The sequence below is a fragment of the Salminus brasiliensis genome, chromosome 21 (assembly GCF_030463535.1).
Source record: "Salminus brasiliensis chromosome 21, fSalBra1.hap2, whole genome shotgun sequence".
NCBI lineage: Eukaryota > Metazoa > Chordata > Actinopteri > Characiformes > Bryconidae > Salminus > Salminus brasiliensis.
The window spans coordinates 5,667,397-5,686,220 of record NC_132898.1 but is presented as its reverse complement, the minus strand read 5'-3'; the positions used below and the strand labels follow the sequence as shown (position 1 = coordinate 5,686,220).

At 42.6% G+C, this 18,824-nt stretch overlaps 2 protein-coding genes across 2 annotated transcripts; both read left to right on the top strand.

Annotated features, from left to right (window-relative positions):
- The first annotated feature begins 3,474 nt into the window (after positions 1-3,474).
- rps23 (ribosomal protein S23) lies at positions 3,475-5,052 on the top strand. Its single transcript, XM_072665964.1, has 4 exons — positions 3,475-3,538; positions 4,399-4,558; positions 4,646-4,766; positions 4,860-5,052. The coding sequence occupies exons 1-4, from the start codon at positions 3,535-3,537 to the stop codon at positions 5,004-5,006; spliced, it is 432 nt and encodes a 143-aa protein (XP_072522065.1). The 5' UTR covers positions 3,475-3,534; the 3' UTR covers positions 5,007-5,052.
- Positions 5,053-12,435: 7,383 nt separating this feature from the next.
- On the top strand, positions 12,436-18,385 carry asb14a (ankyrin repeat and SOCS box containing 14a). Its single transcript, XM_072666152.1, has 9 exons — positions 12,436-12,563; positions 12,673-12,725; positions 12,819-12,950; positions 14,121-14,279; positions 14,451-14,696; positions 14,891-15,062; positions 15,936-16,479; positions 17,482-17,635; positions 18,207-18,385. Exons 1-9 carry the CDS (start codon positions 12,436-12,438, stop codon positions 18,383-18,385), a joined length of 1,767 nt encoding a protein of 588 aa, XP_072522253.1.
- The last annotated feature ends 439 nt before the right edge of the window (positions 18,386-18,824 follow it).

Genomic DNA, 18,824 nt, shown 5'->3' with positions numbered 1-18,824 from the left:
CTCCAGCAACGGCCAATGAGGCCCCGCCTCCCTCGGTGGATTGACGCACGCCGACAGCCAATGAGCGCGCGCGGGCTTTCAAAGCCCGACAACGCGGCCACGCCCAACCTTTCTCGAGGAACGCGCTGACACAGTAGCGACGGGACGCTCGAGTCAGTTCACCGAACCGATTCTTTCGAACGGTTCCGTTTTCAGTGAACCGAGCGCCGGGAAACTAACCAACCTTGACTTAAGATTCTTAAGAGCCGAGTCAACAATGTTCCACAATGAATCAGAGGTTTAATTAAGCCCTGCCTCGACTCGCTGATCCACTTTATCAGCAAATAATCAACAAGCTGTGCAGGGCTGGGGATGGGGGGGGGGGGGGTGGGAGGGGAGGGGGTTGGGGGTCTGGTCTACAGTTGGACAAGGAAGGTCAAAGAGGGCCCTGGGCAATAGACGGAGGATGAGGATGTTGGTGTTTTTGTGTAGGGAGGCAGATCCTTTGCGTAGGGGCTCTGAGTGGTCTATGGCGCTACCACTATGGCCCAGGGGTCACAAGTTCCTGAGCCATGCTTTGCCATCAGAGGCCAGAGTCCTAGTGAGCACAATTGGCCGTGTTTTCTCCGGGTGGCTAGATGGCGCTCTCGCATGACTCTAAAGCAATATTGGCCATAGATAGTATAGCATAGCTGAGTATAATGCTCCAAGATACATACTCAGAGCCGGTCAGTTTTTGAGCGTGGTCAACGGATAACGATGCAAGTGCAGTGGCAAGGGCGGTTACCCTTTTCCATCCTTATTAGGTAACTAAATGATCAATCATGCAATCTGATTGACTAGTGTAGTTTTCCTGTTTTCTGATTGGCTAGCTGATTGTGGAACTTGAGGTTTTCCCTCTACAATCTGATTGCCTAATTATTTTTTCCTCTTCTAGTCTTATTGGATAGTTGAATGATTAATTGTGTAATCTGACTGGCTAGTGATTTATTTTCCTATATTCTGATTGGTTAGTTTAAAATGTTCACCTGTAATTGGATTGGGTAGTTAAATTCTTCCTTCTGCGAACTGACTGCCTAGCTGACTTTTCCCTCTTTTAGTCTCACTGAGTAGTAAAGTGATCCTTGGCTAGTGTCATTTTCCTATAACCTGATTAGCTAGTTGAATTCTCACATTGGCTGGCCCATGTAATCTGACTGGCTACTTGACTTCTACAGTATCACCCACTAGAAATTTCTCCTGGAAGGAAATGTAAGCACCCAGAGAATTTTTTACGATTATATTATTATTCATTTATTAAAATTTAATTATCTGCCTCTAACATGGACATTAACAATGCAAAGATGCTGGCAAAGAAAGGTTGGATTCAATTGTAGAAGAAGTGACTCAAAAGAACGATTCGTTCACACTGGCATCGACTCATTAAATAAACCATAAACTCCGCTGCTCTTCCAGTGAACTCAACAAGATTAATCTATGAAGTAACCAGAAACGCTAAGAAGTGTTAATGAACCGTACAACCATAACAGCTCTTATGAGCAATGTGATTAAATATTTTTAGACTCACCTGCTGTTCAGTGAGGCGAGGCAGTGACCCAGATTTGCACATCACCCCCCCCCCCCACACACACACACACACACACACACACACACCCGCCACCCCCAGGTTGGGGTTAATTAGTATGCAATCTCTGCAGGGAAAACATCCTGCACCCTGCATCAGAGGGGACTAGGAGAGGAGCGGCTTGAGAAGACAACAGTGAGGCCTTTTTGGACGCAGGATGGTTGTGCAGCTCGCTTAAGTATTTCCCACTTCCATTCAGTTGCTAGGCTGTTGCTATGTGGCCACTAGGATTATTGCTGTGTCGCTTGAGGGTTGCTATTATAAAGCAGGTGGTTGCTAGGTAGTTGCTGAGTAGTTACTATGGTGTTGCTAGGTGGTTGCTATGGTGTTGCTAGGTGGTTGCTATGGTGTTGCTAGATGGTTGCTTTTGGCATTCCAGGTGCCTGCTATGGTTATGCTACATTGCTATATTATAATAGCAACCCCTCAAGGGTTGCTATTATAAAGCAGGTGGTTGCTAGGTAGTTGCTGAGTAGTTACTATGGTGTTGCTAGGTGGTTGCTATGGTGTTGCTAGATGGTTGCTTTTGGCATTCCAGGTGCCTGCTATGGTTATGCTACATTGCTAAGTGGTTACTAGATGTTGATGGGCGTTACAGTGCTTGTAGATGTTGCTATGGCTTTGCTGGTTGGTTGTTATGATGTCGCTAGCTGGTTCCTATGGTACCTCAGGTGATTGCTATGGGTTTGCTCTGTGGTTGCTAGAGTATCCCAGGTGGTTGCCTTGGTGATGGGGGGAAATGGACCCACTGCAGCTTAAGTGGGACCCATTTCCAGGCAGTCGCTAGGCTGTTGCTATGTGACTATGTGCTATGTATTATATTTTTTGCTAGATGGTTGCTGTTCTATATCAGATGGTTGTTATGGGGTTTTTAGGTAGTTACCATGGTGTTGCTAGGTAGTTACTATGGTGTTTGCTAGGTGGTTGCTATGGAGTTGCTAGATAAGTGGTTACTATATGGGTGCTACAGTGTTTGTAGATGGTTACTGTGGTGTGGCTGGGTGGTTGCTATTATGTTGCTAGGTGGCTGCTATGGTACCCCAGGTGGTTGCCATGGGACTGATGGTTGCTATGGAGTTGCTTAGTGGTTGCTAAGGTGTTGCTAGGTGGTTGCTAAGCAGTTCCTAAGGTATCCCAGATGGTTGCTATAGTTGCTGTGGTATCCCATGTGGTTGGTTGGGTGTTACTGGTGTATTTATATCATTGGCAAACAAGAAGGGTGTGTTAACTTCCACACACCATTTATTTTTATGAGGAAAGAGCTGCTAAAAATATACACAGAAACTGTAAGCCTGAGCAAAAAAGTCAGTCTGCAAAACTCGGACAGAAAAATAAGAATTAGAAGAATCTTAGAAAATATAATATTCATAAAATTCACAACAATAACAACAGAAATAAAAATAAAACAATTCTGTGCAGTTAAACTGCTATGACATTTTGTGCTATCACGTATGTAGCTCCGCTTATGAGTTATATGTATGTTAGTGTGTGTAGTTATATCCTTTAATAATTATTGGGTTATTTATTTCTAATTTGGCTTAAACGCGAGCTTTCTTAAACTCCTTCAAAAAAAAAACCTCATTCGTACAAAAATGCAACGTGCGAGAGAAGACCGCCGATCTTCAAATCATGTCGTCCTCTAACCGTGCTGTCCGGATGACATATAGATCGCAGACAGATTTTCTCACTAAATGTAAAACGAAGCTTCCATGGTCGCAAATCAAACACACAGCATATGGATCATTGTTAAATATCACACAGCTGTGAATTTCAATTAAAACGTATTATTATATAAACACTACTTTAATAATCAACCAAATCCAGTGATAGTTAGCGAGCGTCTGTGTGGACACCTATGAGGTCCTGAGAGAAGCCATTATCGCGGAGCATTCTGGTCTCGGTCTTTCCTCCCCGGACTCGGATCCTCCAGCATGGGTAGGAGCTCCAGCGTCTTCAAAAACACTCAGAAACTGCTCTTTTAGGCTCATCTCAATACCTAGAATCGCTTATTTATATGAGTAGCAGTGTTATGTGCTTAGATATGTCGGAAGATCGTGTTTGGGGAGCGCAGTTTAGGCCTTTTTGTTGTATTTGGTCGTTTGACGGCAACGTGGGGAGCAGCAGCAGCAGCAGCAGCAGCGCCATGTTGAGAAGCGGGGCGAGACGGCGGCGCTTCCATGCAGCAGAAACACAGCAGAGCCCTTTTCTAATTTGGAGAGGAAGCTAGAGGAATAGTAGTGGGGTTATGCGATGTCGGTGGTCAGATGTGTCCGGCAGTGGGTGAGCTGGCTGTCTGGAGCGGCTAGCCTCAGTAAGGTCTTGTGGGACGCAGGAGTTCTGGTGGCTGCTGGTCTGTGGAACAGATTTCAGGAGGTTACCTGAGCTCCTAAAATATCAAGGAATAAATAATACCTGGAAACAGCAGATATTTGGAGGGGAAGCTTCAGTTCATGAAAGGGAATGATCTATTAAGTCGAGGGCACGTTTTAAGTCATTAAGTAATTTTCTTGTAAATTGTATTAAATAGTCCTTAAATTGTTCAGATCTTAATTTTATAGTAATTTATAGTAATTAATTTTAGTGGTCTTGAGAATAGGTGTAAAAATAACTGTCAGGCTCTTGATCATGTGTGAAATCAAGGAGCAACAGGAGCGGCCTCTGTTTTGCCTACATCAAGGGATGTGGAGGTCATTTTAGATATTTAGTTTTTAGTAAAAAAAAAAATTAGTATTGATTCGCAGTTGTCATTCACTGGAAATCGTTTGTTCATTACCCAAAATTTCCTGTTTCTGTAGGCAAGTGTCGTGGACTTCGTACCGCCAGAAAGCTGCGGGACCACCGCCGTGAGCAGAAATGGCATGACAAGCAGTATAAGAAGGCCAATCTGGGCACTGCCCTGAAGGCTAACCCCTTTGGAGGAGCTTCACACGCCAAAGGAATTGTCCTTGAGAAAGTGTAAGTTGGTGACGGTGACGGTGATGCTGGTGAGGATGTGGCGCTGCTTGTGTGATGATTTTAAGGTCATTTCTCTTCTGTTCACAGTGGTGTTGAAGCCAAGCAGCCTAACTCTGCTATTAGGAAGTGCGTCAGGGTCCAGCTGATCAAGAACGGCAAGAAGATTACTGCTTTCGTGCCCAATGACGGTTGCCTGAACTTCATTGAGGTACATCAGTATTTGAATAGCTGTGTTGGATTGTCTGGCTTTTTTTTGTTGTGAACTTCTAGGTCTTGACTGCTCTTTATCTTCTCTGTACAGGAAAACGATGAAGTTCTGGTGGCAGGATTTGGTCGTAAAGGCCATGCCGTCGGTGATATCCCTGGTGTGCGTTTCAAGGTGGTGAAGGTGGCCAACGTTTCCCTCCTGGCCCTCTACAAAGGCAAGAAGGAGAGACCTAGGTCGTAAATGCATGCACATTACACAATAAATGGAAATTTTTCAAATACATAAACTGTCTTGCCTTGTTTTTTTTTTTTCCCGCTTTATAAGCAGTGGTTTAGAGCTATAGATCTTCAGTCATGTTCTGCTGGATGACTGATGCTCGGACCCATCTGATTCAGCTGTGCCTAGTTCATTAGCTTTGGACAATTTTTCGGCCAGACGGTGGTCTTAAACACACCTTTCCAGTGTGTTCGCTGTATTTAATGATTTGGTTAATGGTGTGGGGTGAACTGGGATACAGCACAAACTGAGTGTCTGGTTGGCCTTGATCTGTATAGAAACCCATTGGTTTCGCCCAGTGTTAAACAACAAAAGTGCTTTTTGTTCAGACCTAAATTGACAACCCTACATTTAGGCCTATGGGGCGATGGCTCATCATGTGCCTTCCTCTGTATAAAATAAGTTTCTTATGCATTATTGAAGGTAGGTGCTGATTTTAAGCCGGGTCTTGAAACGTGGTAAATTAAGATAATCCTTTGTTAGTCTTGCAGTGGGGAAATTCTCACACAGTGCCTTTTCAATGTGCAAGTGCTGAAACTAAAACCACCAAAGTAAATATTGCAGTACACCTAATCCACAGAGGGCTGGTGAGTTTATCAATGCTACTATAAACCTCTATGTAAAGGTGCATGTATTTGTCACTGTACAGTGTACACTAGAGCGGTGGGCAGCCAACTCCAGCACCCGGGGAGCAGAGAGGGTAAAGGGCCTTGCTCAAGGGCCCAACACTGGCAGCTTGCTGAGCCCGGGAATCGAACCCACAACCCTGTTATCGATATCCCGGCGCTCTAACCGCTGAGCTACCACTGCCCACAACATGTATAAATGTTGTCTAGACAAACAGTCAAGTACTGCAATATGATAAGTCGAAGGGCTCTGAAGAGAAATTGTATTAAGGGTTTTGCAGGGTAGTCTACTGTTGCCAGCATTTTTGACTTTTAATCATATGCTGGCAATGGAAGGTCAAGAGGCTTTTATTGTCATTTCAGCTCTGTACAAGTTCACAGTGAAATGACGCTTTTCCAGAACAAGGGTGCAACATGGAATGCGTCATCAGGCCCTTACAACCAAAATGCAGCAGCACGGGTCGTCTTCAAACTTTTTTTTTTTTAAAGTTCAGCCATGTGACTCCACTGCTGTGTTCTGTGTTCACTGACTTCCTGTAGCTGCTGCCAGCATCAGATACAAAACCCTGACGCTGGCCTACATGGACCAGCCCCTCTGTACTTGATGGCAATGGTCAAAAGCTGATCTGCACCACGAGCCCTTCCAGCTTCAAGTACGGCTCGGCTCGACCATCCATCCATTAAGATCCACCTGAGGATGAGCGTCCAGGCTTTTTTCTGTCCAGCACTTAGTGTGTTGGAACGGCAGAGTCCCTCGCTGTCTTGAGACTGAAGACCCTTGGGTGGAGAGAAGTTTTTTGGTCTCCTTATTGACTTGTTTACTAGGGTCTGAACTTAGTATCTTTGAATTTTTAGTCTTTTCAAACTAGCTGAGGTTATTTTTGAGTGAATAGAGAAGCTCTGGATAAGAGCTTCTACTAAATGCCTTAAATGTAAGTGAAACAAAATGAGAACAAAAACAATAATGCACAGGAGTACATATGGAGGACTGGTATGGTGTATTTAATGCGCTTATAAAATCCTAATATCTATAAAGTCTCCTCTAAAACCGAAGGTATTTTTAGTGACTTTTCTGCAGAAACGGCCTCTGATCTCCTGGCAAGAGTTTATACTAGATGTTACTAGAACATTGCTGCAGCGGTTGGGTTGCATTCAGCCATGCATTTGTTAATAAGTTCTGGATTACAAACACCAATCAATCATTCAAAAGGTACTGAAATAGCTCAGTTACTCCATAGAAAGAACATCATTACATGGCTCAGCGTTGAAACCAGGGGTGGACCAGGGGAGCTGACACTTGGTACTGGAAATGGTGCAGCTTCGGAGCATCCCATTCTACTGGCATTGCTTCTGTACTGTGTGAACACCTGTATCAGCAGTGGCTTGAGTGGCTGGACATGTAGTTTCATATGTCCATATAAAAGCTTATCAAGAAGAGGAAGATTTTGGTCACTGAGCTCCAGATATTAACCATGATGCTTTACTGGGTTTGACGGTGTGGGGTGTGGGGAGCTGGGCTACAGCAGGGATTGTCTGGGTGGATTTACCCCCTGAAGCCTTTTTTTGAGTACTCTTCAGTACTTAGTAATTATTTGATAAGTTCTAATTGTTCAATGTCTACTAATTATGTAATATGTTCTACTTACTCAGTATAATAATTGTTCACTACCTAGTAATTATTCAGGTTATTATTAAATATGTCTACTATTTTTCAGCAATTATAATGATTAAATTTATTTATTCTTTTATTTATTATGTATTATTAAATAAGTACTAATTATTCTGCTATCTGCTATAGTTAACATGCTGGCCAGAAAAAAAACAGTCCAGAGTGTTTGATTAGTGAAGTGACACGCAGAGGATTCACTTGTGTGCGGCTGTTGAAGTTGGTTGGCCAACCCCGCTGTTGTGTGAAGCCAACTGACCGCAATAGCCCCTGCTGTGCTTCATTACAGAGTCCAGACGGGGCTGTGTCGGCTTTAAACGCAGGGCCAGAACACAGCCGGTTTAATAATAGAAATCGACCATGTGGGATTAGGGACACATTTGTGGCATTAAATGACGTTACAGATCGAAATTTGACGGTTTTTCTGTTCGTCTGCCCATTTGCTTCATGCATTTTGAGCCTGGTTTGGAGCCCGTGTTTGTAGAGGCCTGGTTCTGGTTTACTGGGAAGTAGTTGTGATCAAATCTGACCTCAAGGAGCCAACACTGCCCATTTTCCTTTGAGATCCACATATACATCTGAGTGGGTTTAATGCGACACATTTTTTAAATGACAATTTCCCCATATTTCAGTGAACCAGGCTTGGCCTGCTATTCCTAGTTTCTAGTGAAATGGTACTCTGGGTCGTTTGGGCTGGTGTGAAGACAGTAATTGCACTCGCACCTCAATCCGACCCAAATATTGGGTGAGGTTGAGCTAAACAGCTACCGGAGCCTGGTGGTAACCTGGTGTTAACCTGATGTTTACCTACAGTTACCTACACCTACTGAACAAACACCATCTCTGCACCATCTCCCAACTGATTTGGACCAGAGCCATGGGACTAGTGGTGTGAAACATACTAGAATTTATGTAAATGTGATCCATTCTGATTGGTGGGCCTGAATTGTGCCTGGATCTCACCTTATAACATCACTCTGAATGAGTGGAACAACAATAGCAGTACATTTAGTATGGGCTGCAGCTTAGTTTCCATATATGGGTCTAAAAGACACTACAGACAGTATAGTCCCTAGTGCTGAGGCATGGCCTCCACGAGTCCTCTGAAAGTGTCCTGTGGTATCCAGCACGAAATTGTTAGCAGCAGAACCTTTAAGTCCTGTAAATTGTGAGGTGGGGCCTCCATGGGCCTCATCAATGAGCCTTGAGCACTCATGACCCTGTCACCAGTGGACTGTCTTTGCTGGGAGCACCTTTGGTAGGAACTGACCACTGCATACTGAAAGCACCCCCACACGACCCATGTCGTGACCCATGTGAAGATGCTCTGACCCAGCTGTCTAGTCCTTGTCAGATTGTCTCAGATTAATCTGCTCACCCATTTGTCCTGCTTCCAACACATCAACTTGAAGAACTGACTGTTCATTTGCTGCCTCTACGTAGAGCCCACCCACTGTAACCAGGTAATCAGTGTTATTCATGGGTGTTTGGGATGCTGCATTATTAAGCCCTGTGTATTTGGAGTGTGTTCAGCTTTTCAGGGTGTACTGTTTCGTGGGCATCTGCTCCTGTTTCTGGAACATTACCCATCAAGTGCACATGGGTGTGAAAAGGCAGTCATGTGCTTGATTGCTTTCATCTGCACTTTGTGAACATGAATAGTCATGATTTTCCCTGCCAATGACTGCCAGTGCTTTCTCCATTTCTCAGAATATGGGCCACCAAACATCAAAACAGTGGCTTTTGTAGTAGTAGAGGTTTTTGTAGTAGTAGTAGACGTACTGGCACCCCTGATGTTAATACTTTGTAAATCCCCTTTTGCCAACAAGACAGCACTGTTTAATCTTCTCCTATAATGTTTCACAAGATGGGAGAATACAGAGAGAGCTCTAGGGCTCTCCCATGCACTCTCCTCTTCAGCTCACCCACATGTTTTCAATCGAGTTGAGGTCTGGGGACTAAGATGGCCATGGGAGGAGCTTGATTTTGTGTCTGGTGAACCATTTTTGTGTAGATTTGGCCACATGTTTAGGGTCATTATCTTGCTGAAAGTCCTAGTGACAACCCATCTAGAGCTTTCGAGCAGAGGTCACCAGATTTTGCACCCTAACAAGGTATCTGGGGCCTTTGGAGACATTCTTCTCTAGAGCGACTCTCAAAAGTGCTTCACTGTTTACTCAGAAAATACCCTTAGCTAGTTTATTTTGGCTAGAATCCAAAAGATATCTCTAAGCCTACATACTACTGAATACAGAAGTCAGTCTGGAGACCCCAATACTCAACATGCACTACACTCTGCCTAAGTACTCTTGAAGAGCTGGGTCTTTAGACAGCGTTTGAGAGCAACTCTGCTGCTCCACCTTGCCTTGCCAGTGTATTCTATTTAATGCATTTACTGGCCAACACGCCCAAGGCCAGTCCTGTGTAATGCGTAAGCCTTCTTTAGCAAGGCTGGCTTGTTCCGTATCACACTCAGTGGGTCACTGAGCCTTTACCTTAGCCATTCACAGCATTAAGGCTGTATTCACAAACACAAATACTTCACTTACTGAGTTTAGTGCCTTCTTTGAGTAGGCTCATGCGATTTTAGTTTCTTGGTAGAGGAGAAAACCAGTGTGCAAGTGATAAAAATGAACCTATTTATTTATTTATTTATTTATTAATTTTGGTTGATTTAGGTTGTATAAGTGATACTTATAGTCAAGATATTGCACAAATAGACCACAGAAATAACCATTTACGCAGTTTTCCACGCTTAACCCAAATGTAGTTCATTAAAGACATCTTTAGTGTGTTGGTTACATATAGAAAAATTACATATTACTATTATGCTTCTCAAATAGGCCTCAGATTACTTTGCAATGAACAAAATGTGTTGTGGTTAACAGCCTCTTTTTGCTTGTGCTTATGCAAGACCTAGAGGAGATATGGTTAAAGAAATGTGTACTCAGTGTGTTCTGAGGTGCCGACTGGTTCAAAAAGACAAATGAAATGTAACGTGTAAGAGGATTCACAGGAGATTAGAGCAGGAACACAGGAGGTAAGATAAAAAAATGATGAGAAATGTAATACGAGCTGGTTGGAGACCAGCGATGGCCTAGTTTAACCTGGAGCATAATTCAATCATCTCCTAACAGCTGGAGTCCATATTTATGCCCTTTTCTCCCCCTCACCAAAATCCTGGAGTGATAAACATATGGTATTAACCTACTTCACACAATCAGATTGTGCTACTGCTCCCGCAGACAGTCCAACCTAACCGTCTGTGGCATGGTTTCATTCGAGGCCTCATATCTTACTCTGGGAGAAAAGTGTTACACCTCTCAGGCACACGAGAAATCCAGTTTTACTATAAATACATATTATTTTTTTTCTTGCTTTGAATTGGGTCTGCAGGAGAGCAGAGCACTCATTCATCCAGGTGCCAAAAGTGTTTTCGCCCTGCATTACATTTGACATCGCCATCTAGTGGTCAGAAGATGCAAAGCTTACGGCCTTCCAAGCTCGGCCTGTCCATCCCTTGCTATAGCTATGGCTGAGAGCACTTTGACAGCCTTAGGCCGGCCTCCAGCAGCTATGTTGACCCATCCATTAATTCTCCCACCCTCAGTGACCTTCACCCACATTGTTCACAGTTCATGGCCCAACATCTGGTAGCTACGAGGCTCAGTGAGTCTGCACCTTCTTGGATCGCGTTACTTAGAAGGTTCTTTAGATTTGCGGCCCGATTGTTCAGACTCAATGCTCCATATGAACTAACTCTGATCCTCTCAAAGTGTAAACAGTGTAAACAGCCAATAGAATTGAGGACATCTAGTATTTTAGAATCTTAAAGGGGTAGAAATATACCTAACAAACCAGAAGAAAGACAAAAATTAATCAATGAAAGTTAGCAAAGATCAGTTAGCATCACGGTTATCATGCTAACTGCCATGCTTTCAGCTGTTGTTAGCCACATTAGCATTTTTGCTACTTTTAAAATAGTGTTCCAGTGTCCCATTACATGAAAAAAACTGCCAAAACAGCTCTGACTGAAAATGGCTTGGACTTTGCAAGACCTCTAAAGATGTCCTGTGGTATCTGGTACCAGTTCTGTAAGTTCTGTAAGTTGTGAGGTGAGGACTCCATGAGCATCAATGAGGCCTTGAATGCCCATGACCATGACCCAGTTCACATTCGGTTGTCCCTTATTGGAGTCCTTCTTATCTTTTGGTAGGCACTGACTGCTGCATTCTAGAAAGCTCTGACCCAGATGTCCAGACATCACCTTCAAGAACTGACGCCCCCCAATGTTATCCACTTCACCTGTCCGTGGTCTTAATGTTATGGCTGATCAGTGTAGGTTCTTATATTCTCCACAGACTCTACCTGGAATCACTGGAAATATGAATTGCTTATGTCAGTAGTTCTGATGGTGAAACTGCCAGGTGGAGTAAGCGGAGAAGCTTTTGCTCTCACACAGGGTAACTTAATCGTTCCTGCTGGCTGCAAAAGCCCATTCTGAGGAGCTGGGAGACGAGACCACTGGGCTAGGCCCACGCTTGGTAGCATTGGTCAGTCCCATGATCAGATATTTATAGCAGGGCCACGACATAAATAACTGCTCATGCAACTCAGGAGTCAGCCCCAGACCATGTTGTGGGTCATGACAGTGGTAGAGCTGTTGTGGTGAACAGTAACCCAAACATTCGTCATTGGGGATCACCAGCGCTGACCGTTGGAGGAAGCAGGTGAGTACCAGCTTTGCTAATGCAGAGTATGCAGAGTGTCTCTCAATGGCATATTTTTAATGGATGCTTGTTGATTCAGTGAAGCTGAGCATTGCTGGGTATGGAGGACACTTGTTGACTGTTGGGTGATAAGTTCTGAAGAGCCGGTTGTAGGGGGGCATTGTTCTGGGGTCTCCAGCATTCAAGGCTTCTCAATTTAATGTGCAGATCTAAAGGAGCCAGATGGCTTGAAGCTGGGTGGCATCCAGTCAGACTGATCACGCAACTCAGCGATATTTTGACTTTCCTGGAGAAGGTGTTTGGGAGATAGGATTTGTTCTCCGCTGCAGAGGGCTGATTTATCACTTTCGGCTGGACTTTGAGGCACCATCATGGACTTTGAGACCTCAGATGAGATTTTCGATGAAGATGTGGCAACCCAGTACATGATAGAGCAGAGCATTCTGCCAAATGAAAAGCAGATTGTGTTTAAGGACATCTTGTCGGAAGACAAATGCAGGTAGGCTTTGTTTGGGACTTTGTTTGGAAAGGGTTTACTGTCTATTTGCCATGAGCATGGCACGGTTAGTGGTCTGTGTGCTTAGACAATACTGTACGTTTGTCCATAGGATATTACACACTAGTCCAGAACGCGACAAGATCTCCAGTGCCATCAGTCGAGGTGAGACTGATCTTTGGATGTTGGTGTTTTTACTATCACCGCTCATATTGTATACTCTACTGACTGTTATTTGGGTTGCTGATTGAATGTCAGGGGATGAGGCCGCGCTCCGTAAGCTCACCGTTCACAAGGATGCTTTCTCTGAGGAGGACAATACGGGCCATATCCCCTTACACGAGGCCGCCATGCAGAACAACCAGTACATTCTGGAGATCACTTTCAAAGGTCTGGAGTGACAAATTTGATCACATTGCTTTGAATGCAGCCACAGAACGATGCAGGCTAGTAAACGTACAAGTCTGGGAAAGTATGAGTGAACCTCATTTTCACAGCAATTGTTGTCAATAATTTAAAAGCTTGTTATTGCAAATGTATGAAATGGTTAATTCCATGAAATGTGTGCCAAATGAGCCACAAATGCAATTATATATTACTACCACCCCAAAACACATTTGTTTTAGACACAATAACAGTCATAAAGATAAAGAAAAGCCCCAGAGAATGTGACAGAGTGGATCATTTATGGATATTATGGATATCCTTCTAGGATCATTTTTAAACAGTAAATTTAAACTTTTTGATTAACATTTCAGAACAAAAGTATATATATAAGCTATAAAGTGAATAACAAATAAAGACCTTTTCTAAATACTGCAAAACAAAACCCATAAACCCCTTAAAAATAAAAATCATAAAAACAGTTCTCTGATTCTTTATGAATATTTAAAAACAAACCCCATAAAACACATAAAATATTGCAAAACAAAACCCATAAAAACATAAAAACTCCTAATTTTTAATGAATATTTCAAAACAAAACCCATAAACCCCTTAAAAATAACAAAGCCCAAAAAAAAACATAAAAACTGTTCCTAATTTTTTAATAAATATTTCAAAACAAAACCAATAAAACCCCTTAAAAATAACAAAGCCCATAAAAATGGAATAAACATATTGCAAAACAAAACCCATAAAAATCATAAAAACAATTATTTTTTGTGAATATTGCAAAACATTACCATTAAAATCATTATAACAGTTTTAATTGCATTAAAAAAACATAAATCTAACAATGATGATAAAATGAATAATGAACTTTAATAAATGTAATGTTACATTTATATGTATATAAAGCTTTCTATGTTATTTTTGTATTAAAAATGTTTTCGTCATAAAATGGTACACATTGGAACCTTTCTCCAGATAACTGAATAAAGTGACCCTCTAAGGTACACAGCTGGACCTTAAGGGCTATGTTGAACCATTGGCAGAACACTGACATGGTTTGTAACTTGGGGAATAAAACGTAGCTGTACTAGACTGAATAATGTGTTGGATTAAATAATAATAATTCAGTTCTGTTCAGTCTGTTTGTCTCGTTCTGCTTCATCACAGCATCTCCGACAGATGCTAAATACAGGAAAACTCACCGGGGTAAGACAGCCCTTTTCTTGGCTATAGAGAAAGGCCTTCTGGACAATGCCTGCTACCTACTGGACAATGGGAGCAGTCCAGATTGCCTGGATGGTGAGGAGGACACACCTCTTGCGATTGGTCAGTAAGTTCATTTAATGAGATTCCTTCTTAATAATCATGAGAAGTAGCTAATATTGATTAAAGGCTGCTTATTATGCTATCTGGTCTTTGAATGACAGTGTTTCCGAGGCCAGTCCTATGCTAACGTTCCTCTGTTGTTTTCCGGACCACGGCCTGTCTGTTCCACAGCTATTCGGAACAACCACTATGACATGGTGAAGCTCCTTCTCTTTTATAACGTCCGCGTTAACCAGGAGGGGGCCAACCGCAGAACAGCGCTCCATGAGGCTGCCCGTCTGGGCCTGACTGACTTTGTGAACTTGCTGCTGAAGTCAGGAGCTAATTCTGACCCCAGGAGTGCCTATGGCCTCACGCCGCTGGCCCTGGCTGCACAAGCTGGACATCTGGAGATAGTGCAGGCCCTTCTCCGCAAAGGTTAGACACTGGCATGCTCAGTGCTGGTCATAAACTAATGCTAAGATTGAAATATGGATGCTCTTTAATTTCTGGAAGAGTGCCGTGGTTATTAATGTTTTTATTAATTCATGTTTTTATATTTTACAGTGTTTTTGTATTACTCAACACGTTATTGTAATACTGGGTGCAAAACAGCTGTGTTTGACCTGTAGGGGCTGACGTGACGTCGCAGGCTCAGGACAGTGCTACTATTCTTTTCGAGGCGTCTGCATCCGGGAATCCTGATGTGATTGCTCTGCTCCTGGAGTACGGAGCTGACGCTAATGTACCCAAACACACAGGCCACCTACCTATTCACAGAGTGGCCCACCGTGGACATGTGAAGTAAGACACCTGTCCCATAGTTGTTACTTATTATTACATCCTGTAAAGTTATACAGTTAGAAACCCCAGAATTGCTGCGCAGCTGAAGTGGTTCCCTGTTCCAGGCAGTTGCTAGGCTGTTGCTACACGGTTAATAGGGTGAACGTTTTTTGATGAGTGGTTGCTATAGTATCACAGATGGTTGCTAGGTTGCTGCTATGCAATTCCTATGGTATTTCTTAGTGGTTGCTAGGGTGTTGCTATGCAATTCCTATGGTATTTTCTTAGTGGTTGCTAGGGTGTTGCTATGCAGTTGCTATGGTATTTCAGGCGGTTGCTAAAGTGTTGCTAAGTGAATGCTATGGCATTGCTAAAGTGTTTTTAGTTGGTTACCATGACATCTCAGGTGGTTGCTAGGGCTTGGATATTTTAAGTGGTTGCTAAGGTGTTCCAGGTGGTTGATATGGCAGTTGCTAAGGTGTCCCAGGAGGTTGATGAAGTGTTGCAAAGTGAGTGATATGGCATTGCTAAGGTGTTCCTAGGTGATTGCTTTGGTATCCTAGGTGTTTGCAAGAGTTTGGATATTTTGTTGCTAAGATGTCCCTGGTGGTTGATATGGTGCTTGCTAAGGTGTCTCAGGTGGTTGTTAAAGTGTTGCCAAGTGAGTGCTATGGCATGCTTGGGTTTTCATATGTGGTTGCTTTGGTGTCCTAAGTGGTTGCAAGGCCAGTTGCTAGAATTTTTTAAGTGGTTGCTAAAGTGCCCTTAGGGGTTGCTGCGGTGTTTCTAAGTGAGTGATGTGATGTGGAAAGTCTTTATTATTGGTTGCTATGGTATCCAAGATGGAAATATATTATCCAATAAATGTAAACAGGCCTGCTTTTCCATCTTTAGAGCTTTGTCTCTCCTGATCCCGGTAACCACCTGGGAGGCCGTGGACGAGAGCGGGATGAGTCCTCTCCACTCTGCGGCCGCTGGAGGACACGTCCAGTGCCTGGAGATGCTGCTGAACGCCGGCTACGACCCCAACTTCATGCTGTACCCCTGGGTGCGACGCAATTATGACGACCAGCGCAAGTCGGCCCTGTACTTCGCCGTGTGCAATGAGGACCTACGCTCCACCAAGCTTCTGCTGGAGGCTGGAGCCATGCCCAACCAGGACCCCGTCAAGTGCCTGCAGGTGGCGCTGCGCCTGGGCAACTACGAGCTAATAGACACTCTGCTGAGATACGGTGCCAACGTCAACTACTACTGCAGGGTGAACACCACACACTTTCCCTCCGCCCTGCAGTACGCTCTGAAGGACGAGGTTGTGCTGAGGATGCTCTTTAACTACGGCTATGACATGCATCGCTGCTTCGACTGTCCGTATGGAGATGAGTCCCACGTGCCGGCCGATTATGAGGGCTGGACCACATCTGTCATCAAGGACACCACGGTGAAATGCTGCTAGACCATGAGCTGAGACATACCACCTGTAGAGTTTATTATTATTAGATATTAATAGTATGTCTTTTTGTAAAGCCTGAACTCATTATTATTATTATTTTTATTATTATTATTTAGTTTTAATTCTAATTATCTAGTAACTAAAAAGATTTAGATTATACCCTAAATGATTCATGAACTGGTATACATGATTCAGTGTCTACTATAGATGATTCAGTATATACTATAAATGATTCAGTGTCTACTATTAATTATTGATTATCTAATGTAATTAATTCAGTTTCTAGTCTAAATTATTTATTAACTGCTATGTATGTTTCAGCATCTTGCATAAATGCTTCAGTATATACTATAAATGATTCAGTGTCTACTATAAATTATTCAATATCTAATATAAATAATTTAGTTTCTACACTAAATGATTCATTAACTGCTCTAAATGTTTCATTATCCACAATGAATGATTCAGTGTCTACTATAAATGTTTCAGTATCTACTATAAATGATTCAATATCTAATATAAATTATTCATTATCTAGTATAAATGATTTAACATTTACTATAAATGATTCAGTATCTAAATTAAACAATTAATTATGCACTATAATTGATTCTGTAGCTGCTATAAATGATTCATTTTTTACTATAAATGTTTCAATATCTAATATAAATGATTCAGTTTCTACTACAAATGTTTCAATAACTACTATATATGATTAAATATCTACTATAAATGTTTCAGTATCCACTATAAATGATTCATTATCTACTATAAATGATTCTAGTATAACTTATTCATTATCTAATATAAATGATTAATTATCTTCTATGAATGTTTCAATATCTACTATAAGTGATTTAGTGTCTAACACAAATGATTCAGTATACAGTAGAAATTCAGTAGCTGCTAAAATATTCTGAAAGCCCCCAGATTATTATACCGTTATTGGAAGTATGTCTGATTATTGTTTTCTTTCACTCGTTCCTGCAGTTCTGTGAAGTGATAACTGTCTACTGGCTGAAGCATCTCGCTGGAAACATTGTGCGCATCATGTTGGATTATGTCGATCATGTCACATTTTGCTCCAAACTGAAGGCAACTCTGATGGAGCAAAAACAGTGGCCAGAAATCTGTAGGATTCAAGGTGAGTAGTGCAGCTTTTATTTGTTAGATGGTCTCTGATGGTCTAAACTGGTCTTTGATGGTCAAGGTGGTCAAAAAGCTGTTCATCCAGGTGAAAACATACTCTGTGCTGGGAAGAAAGCTGGTTAAACTGGTGAATTAGCTTAGCTTTTGACGAGCATAGAGTATATTTTCGTTGAGATGGCTTACCATCATGCTGGTTGACTAAGGTGGTTAAGCTAGTCGACCACAATGGTGATGCTGGTCATGTTGGTCAACAAGCCTGGTCATGCTAGTTGACTAGCTTGGTCAGGTTGGTCATGCTGGTAAACTAAAGGGAAACCAAACCATATTCTGGTCGAGGGTAAAGCAGGTCAACCAGCTAAACAGCAACAGCAACTGTCAGCTACCCCAACCAGCTAAACAATTAACATCCATCGGACACCAAACATCAACAGCTAGGCCTGCCTGACCACACAAACTGTCCCTTTTACCTAATGTTATACAGTGGGCCTGATTACGAAGCCAAAATGACAAAAATGTGCTGTCGTCCAAGTTCTTATGAGATGTACTATGCCTTATGAATCTTTCAGAGAACGCCCGCTGCTTGCAGCACCTGTGCCGGCTAAAGATCAGGCACTGTTTGGGCCGCCTGCGCCTCAGGGCTCCAGTCTTCATGAGCTTCCTGCCTCTGCCAAACCGCCTGAAGGAATATGTCTTATACAAAGAGTATGACCTCTATGGTCGGCAATGTCAAGGTCAGTCTAAGTGAGGGTGTCAATATATATATATATCCACTATATGTCCAAATGTTTGCAGACACCCCTTCTAATGAATGCATTGAGCTACTTTAAGTTGCAAATGCACACACGCACAGCTTGTCTAGTCCTTGTAGAGAAGCACTACCAGGAACTGTGTTCTCTGGAATGATGGATGGTTGAGTTCGGGAGTTGGGGATGAGGTTGGAGGATGATCATCCAACATCCTGACCAATCTAATCCTCACAGCAATGCTGCAAAATTTAATAGAAAGCCGGGAGGTAGGATGAATCATTGATTTCTAAAGGAGCAATAAAGGAGCAGATGTCCCAATACTTTTGTCCATATAGTGTAGAATAAACTGTTCTCTGTTTTTCCAAACATGTGAGTGATTTGCCTAGCAATTGCAATAGATCAATATTTTTTTAAGTGCAGAATAATGGTATAAATGAA

Excerpts from the sequence above, each read along its gene's own strand:
- rps23 (XM_072665964.1), top strand. Across the intron at positions 4,559-4,645 it reads GGAATTGTCCTTGAGAAAGT|TGGTGTTGAAGCCAAGCAGC; the intron begins GTAAGTTGGTGA and ends TTCTGTTCACAG. Across the intron at positions 4,767-4,859 it reads GTTGCCTGAACTTCATTGAG|GAAAACGATGAAGTTCTGGT; the intron begins GTACATCAGTAT and ends TTCTCTGTACAG.
- asb14a (XM_072666152.1), top strand. The coding sequence starts at position 12,436 with ATGGACTTTGAGACCTCAGATGAGATTTTCGATGAAGATGTGGCAACC. Across the intron at positions 12,564-12,672 it reads TTGTCGGAAGACAAATGCAG|GATATTACACACTAGTCCAG; the intron begins GTAGGCTTTGTT and ends GTTTGTCCATAG. Across the intron at positions 16,480-17,481 it reads CTGTCATCAAGGACACCACG|TTCTGTGAAGTGATAACTGT; the intron begins GTGAAATGCTGC and ends TCGTTCCTGCAG.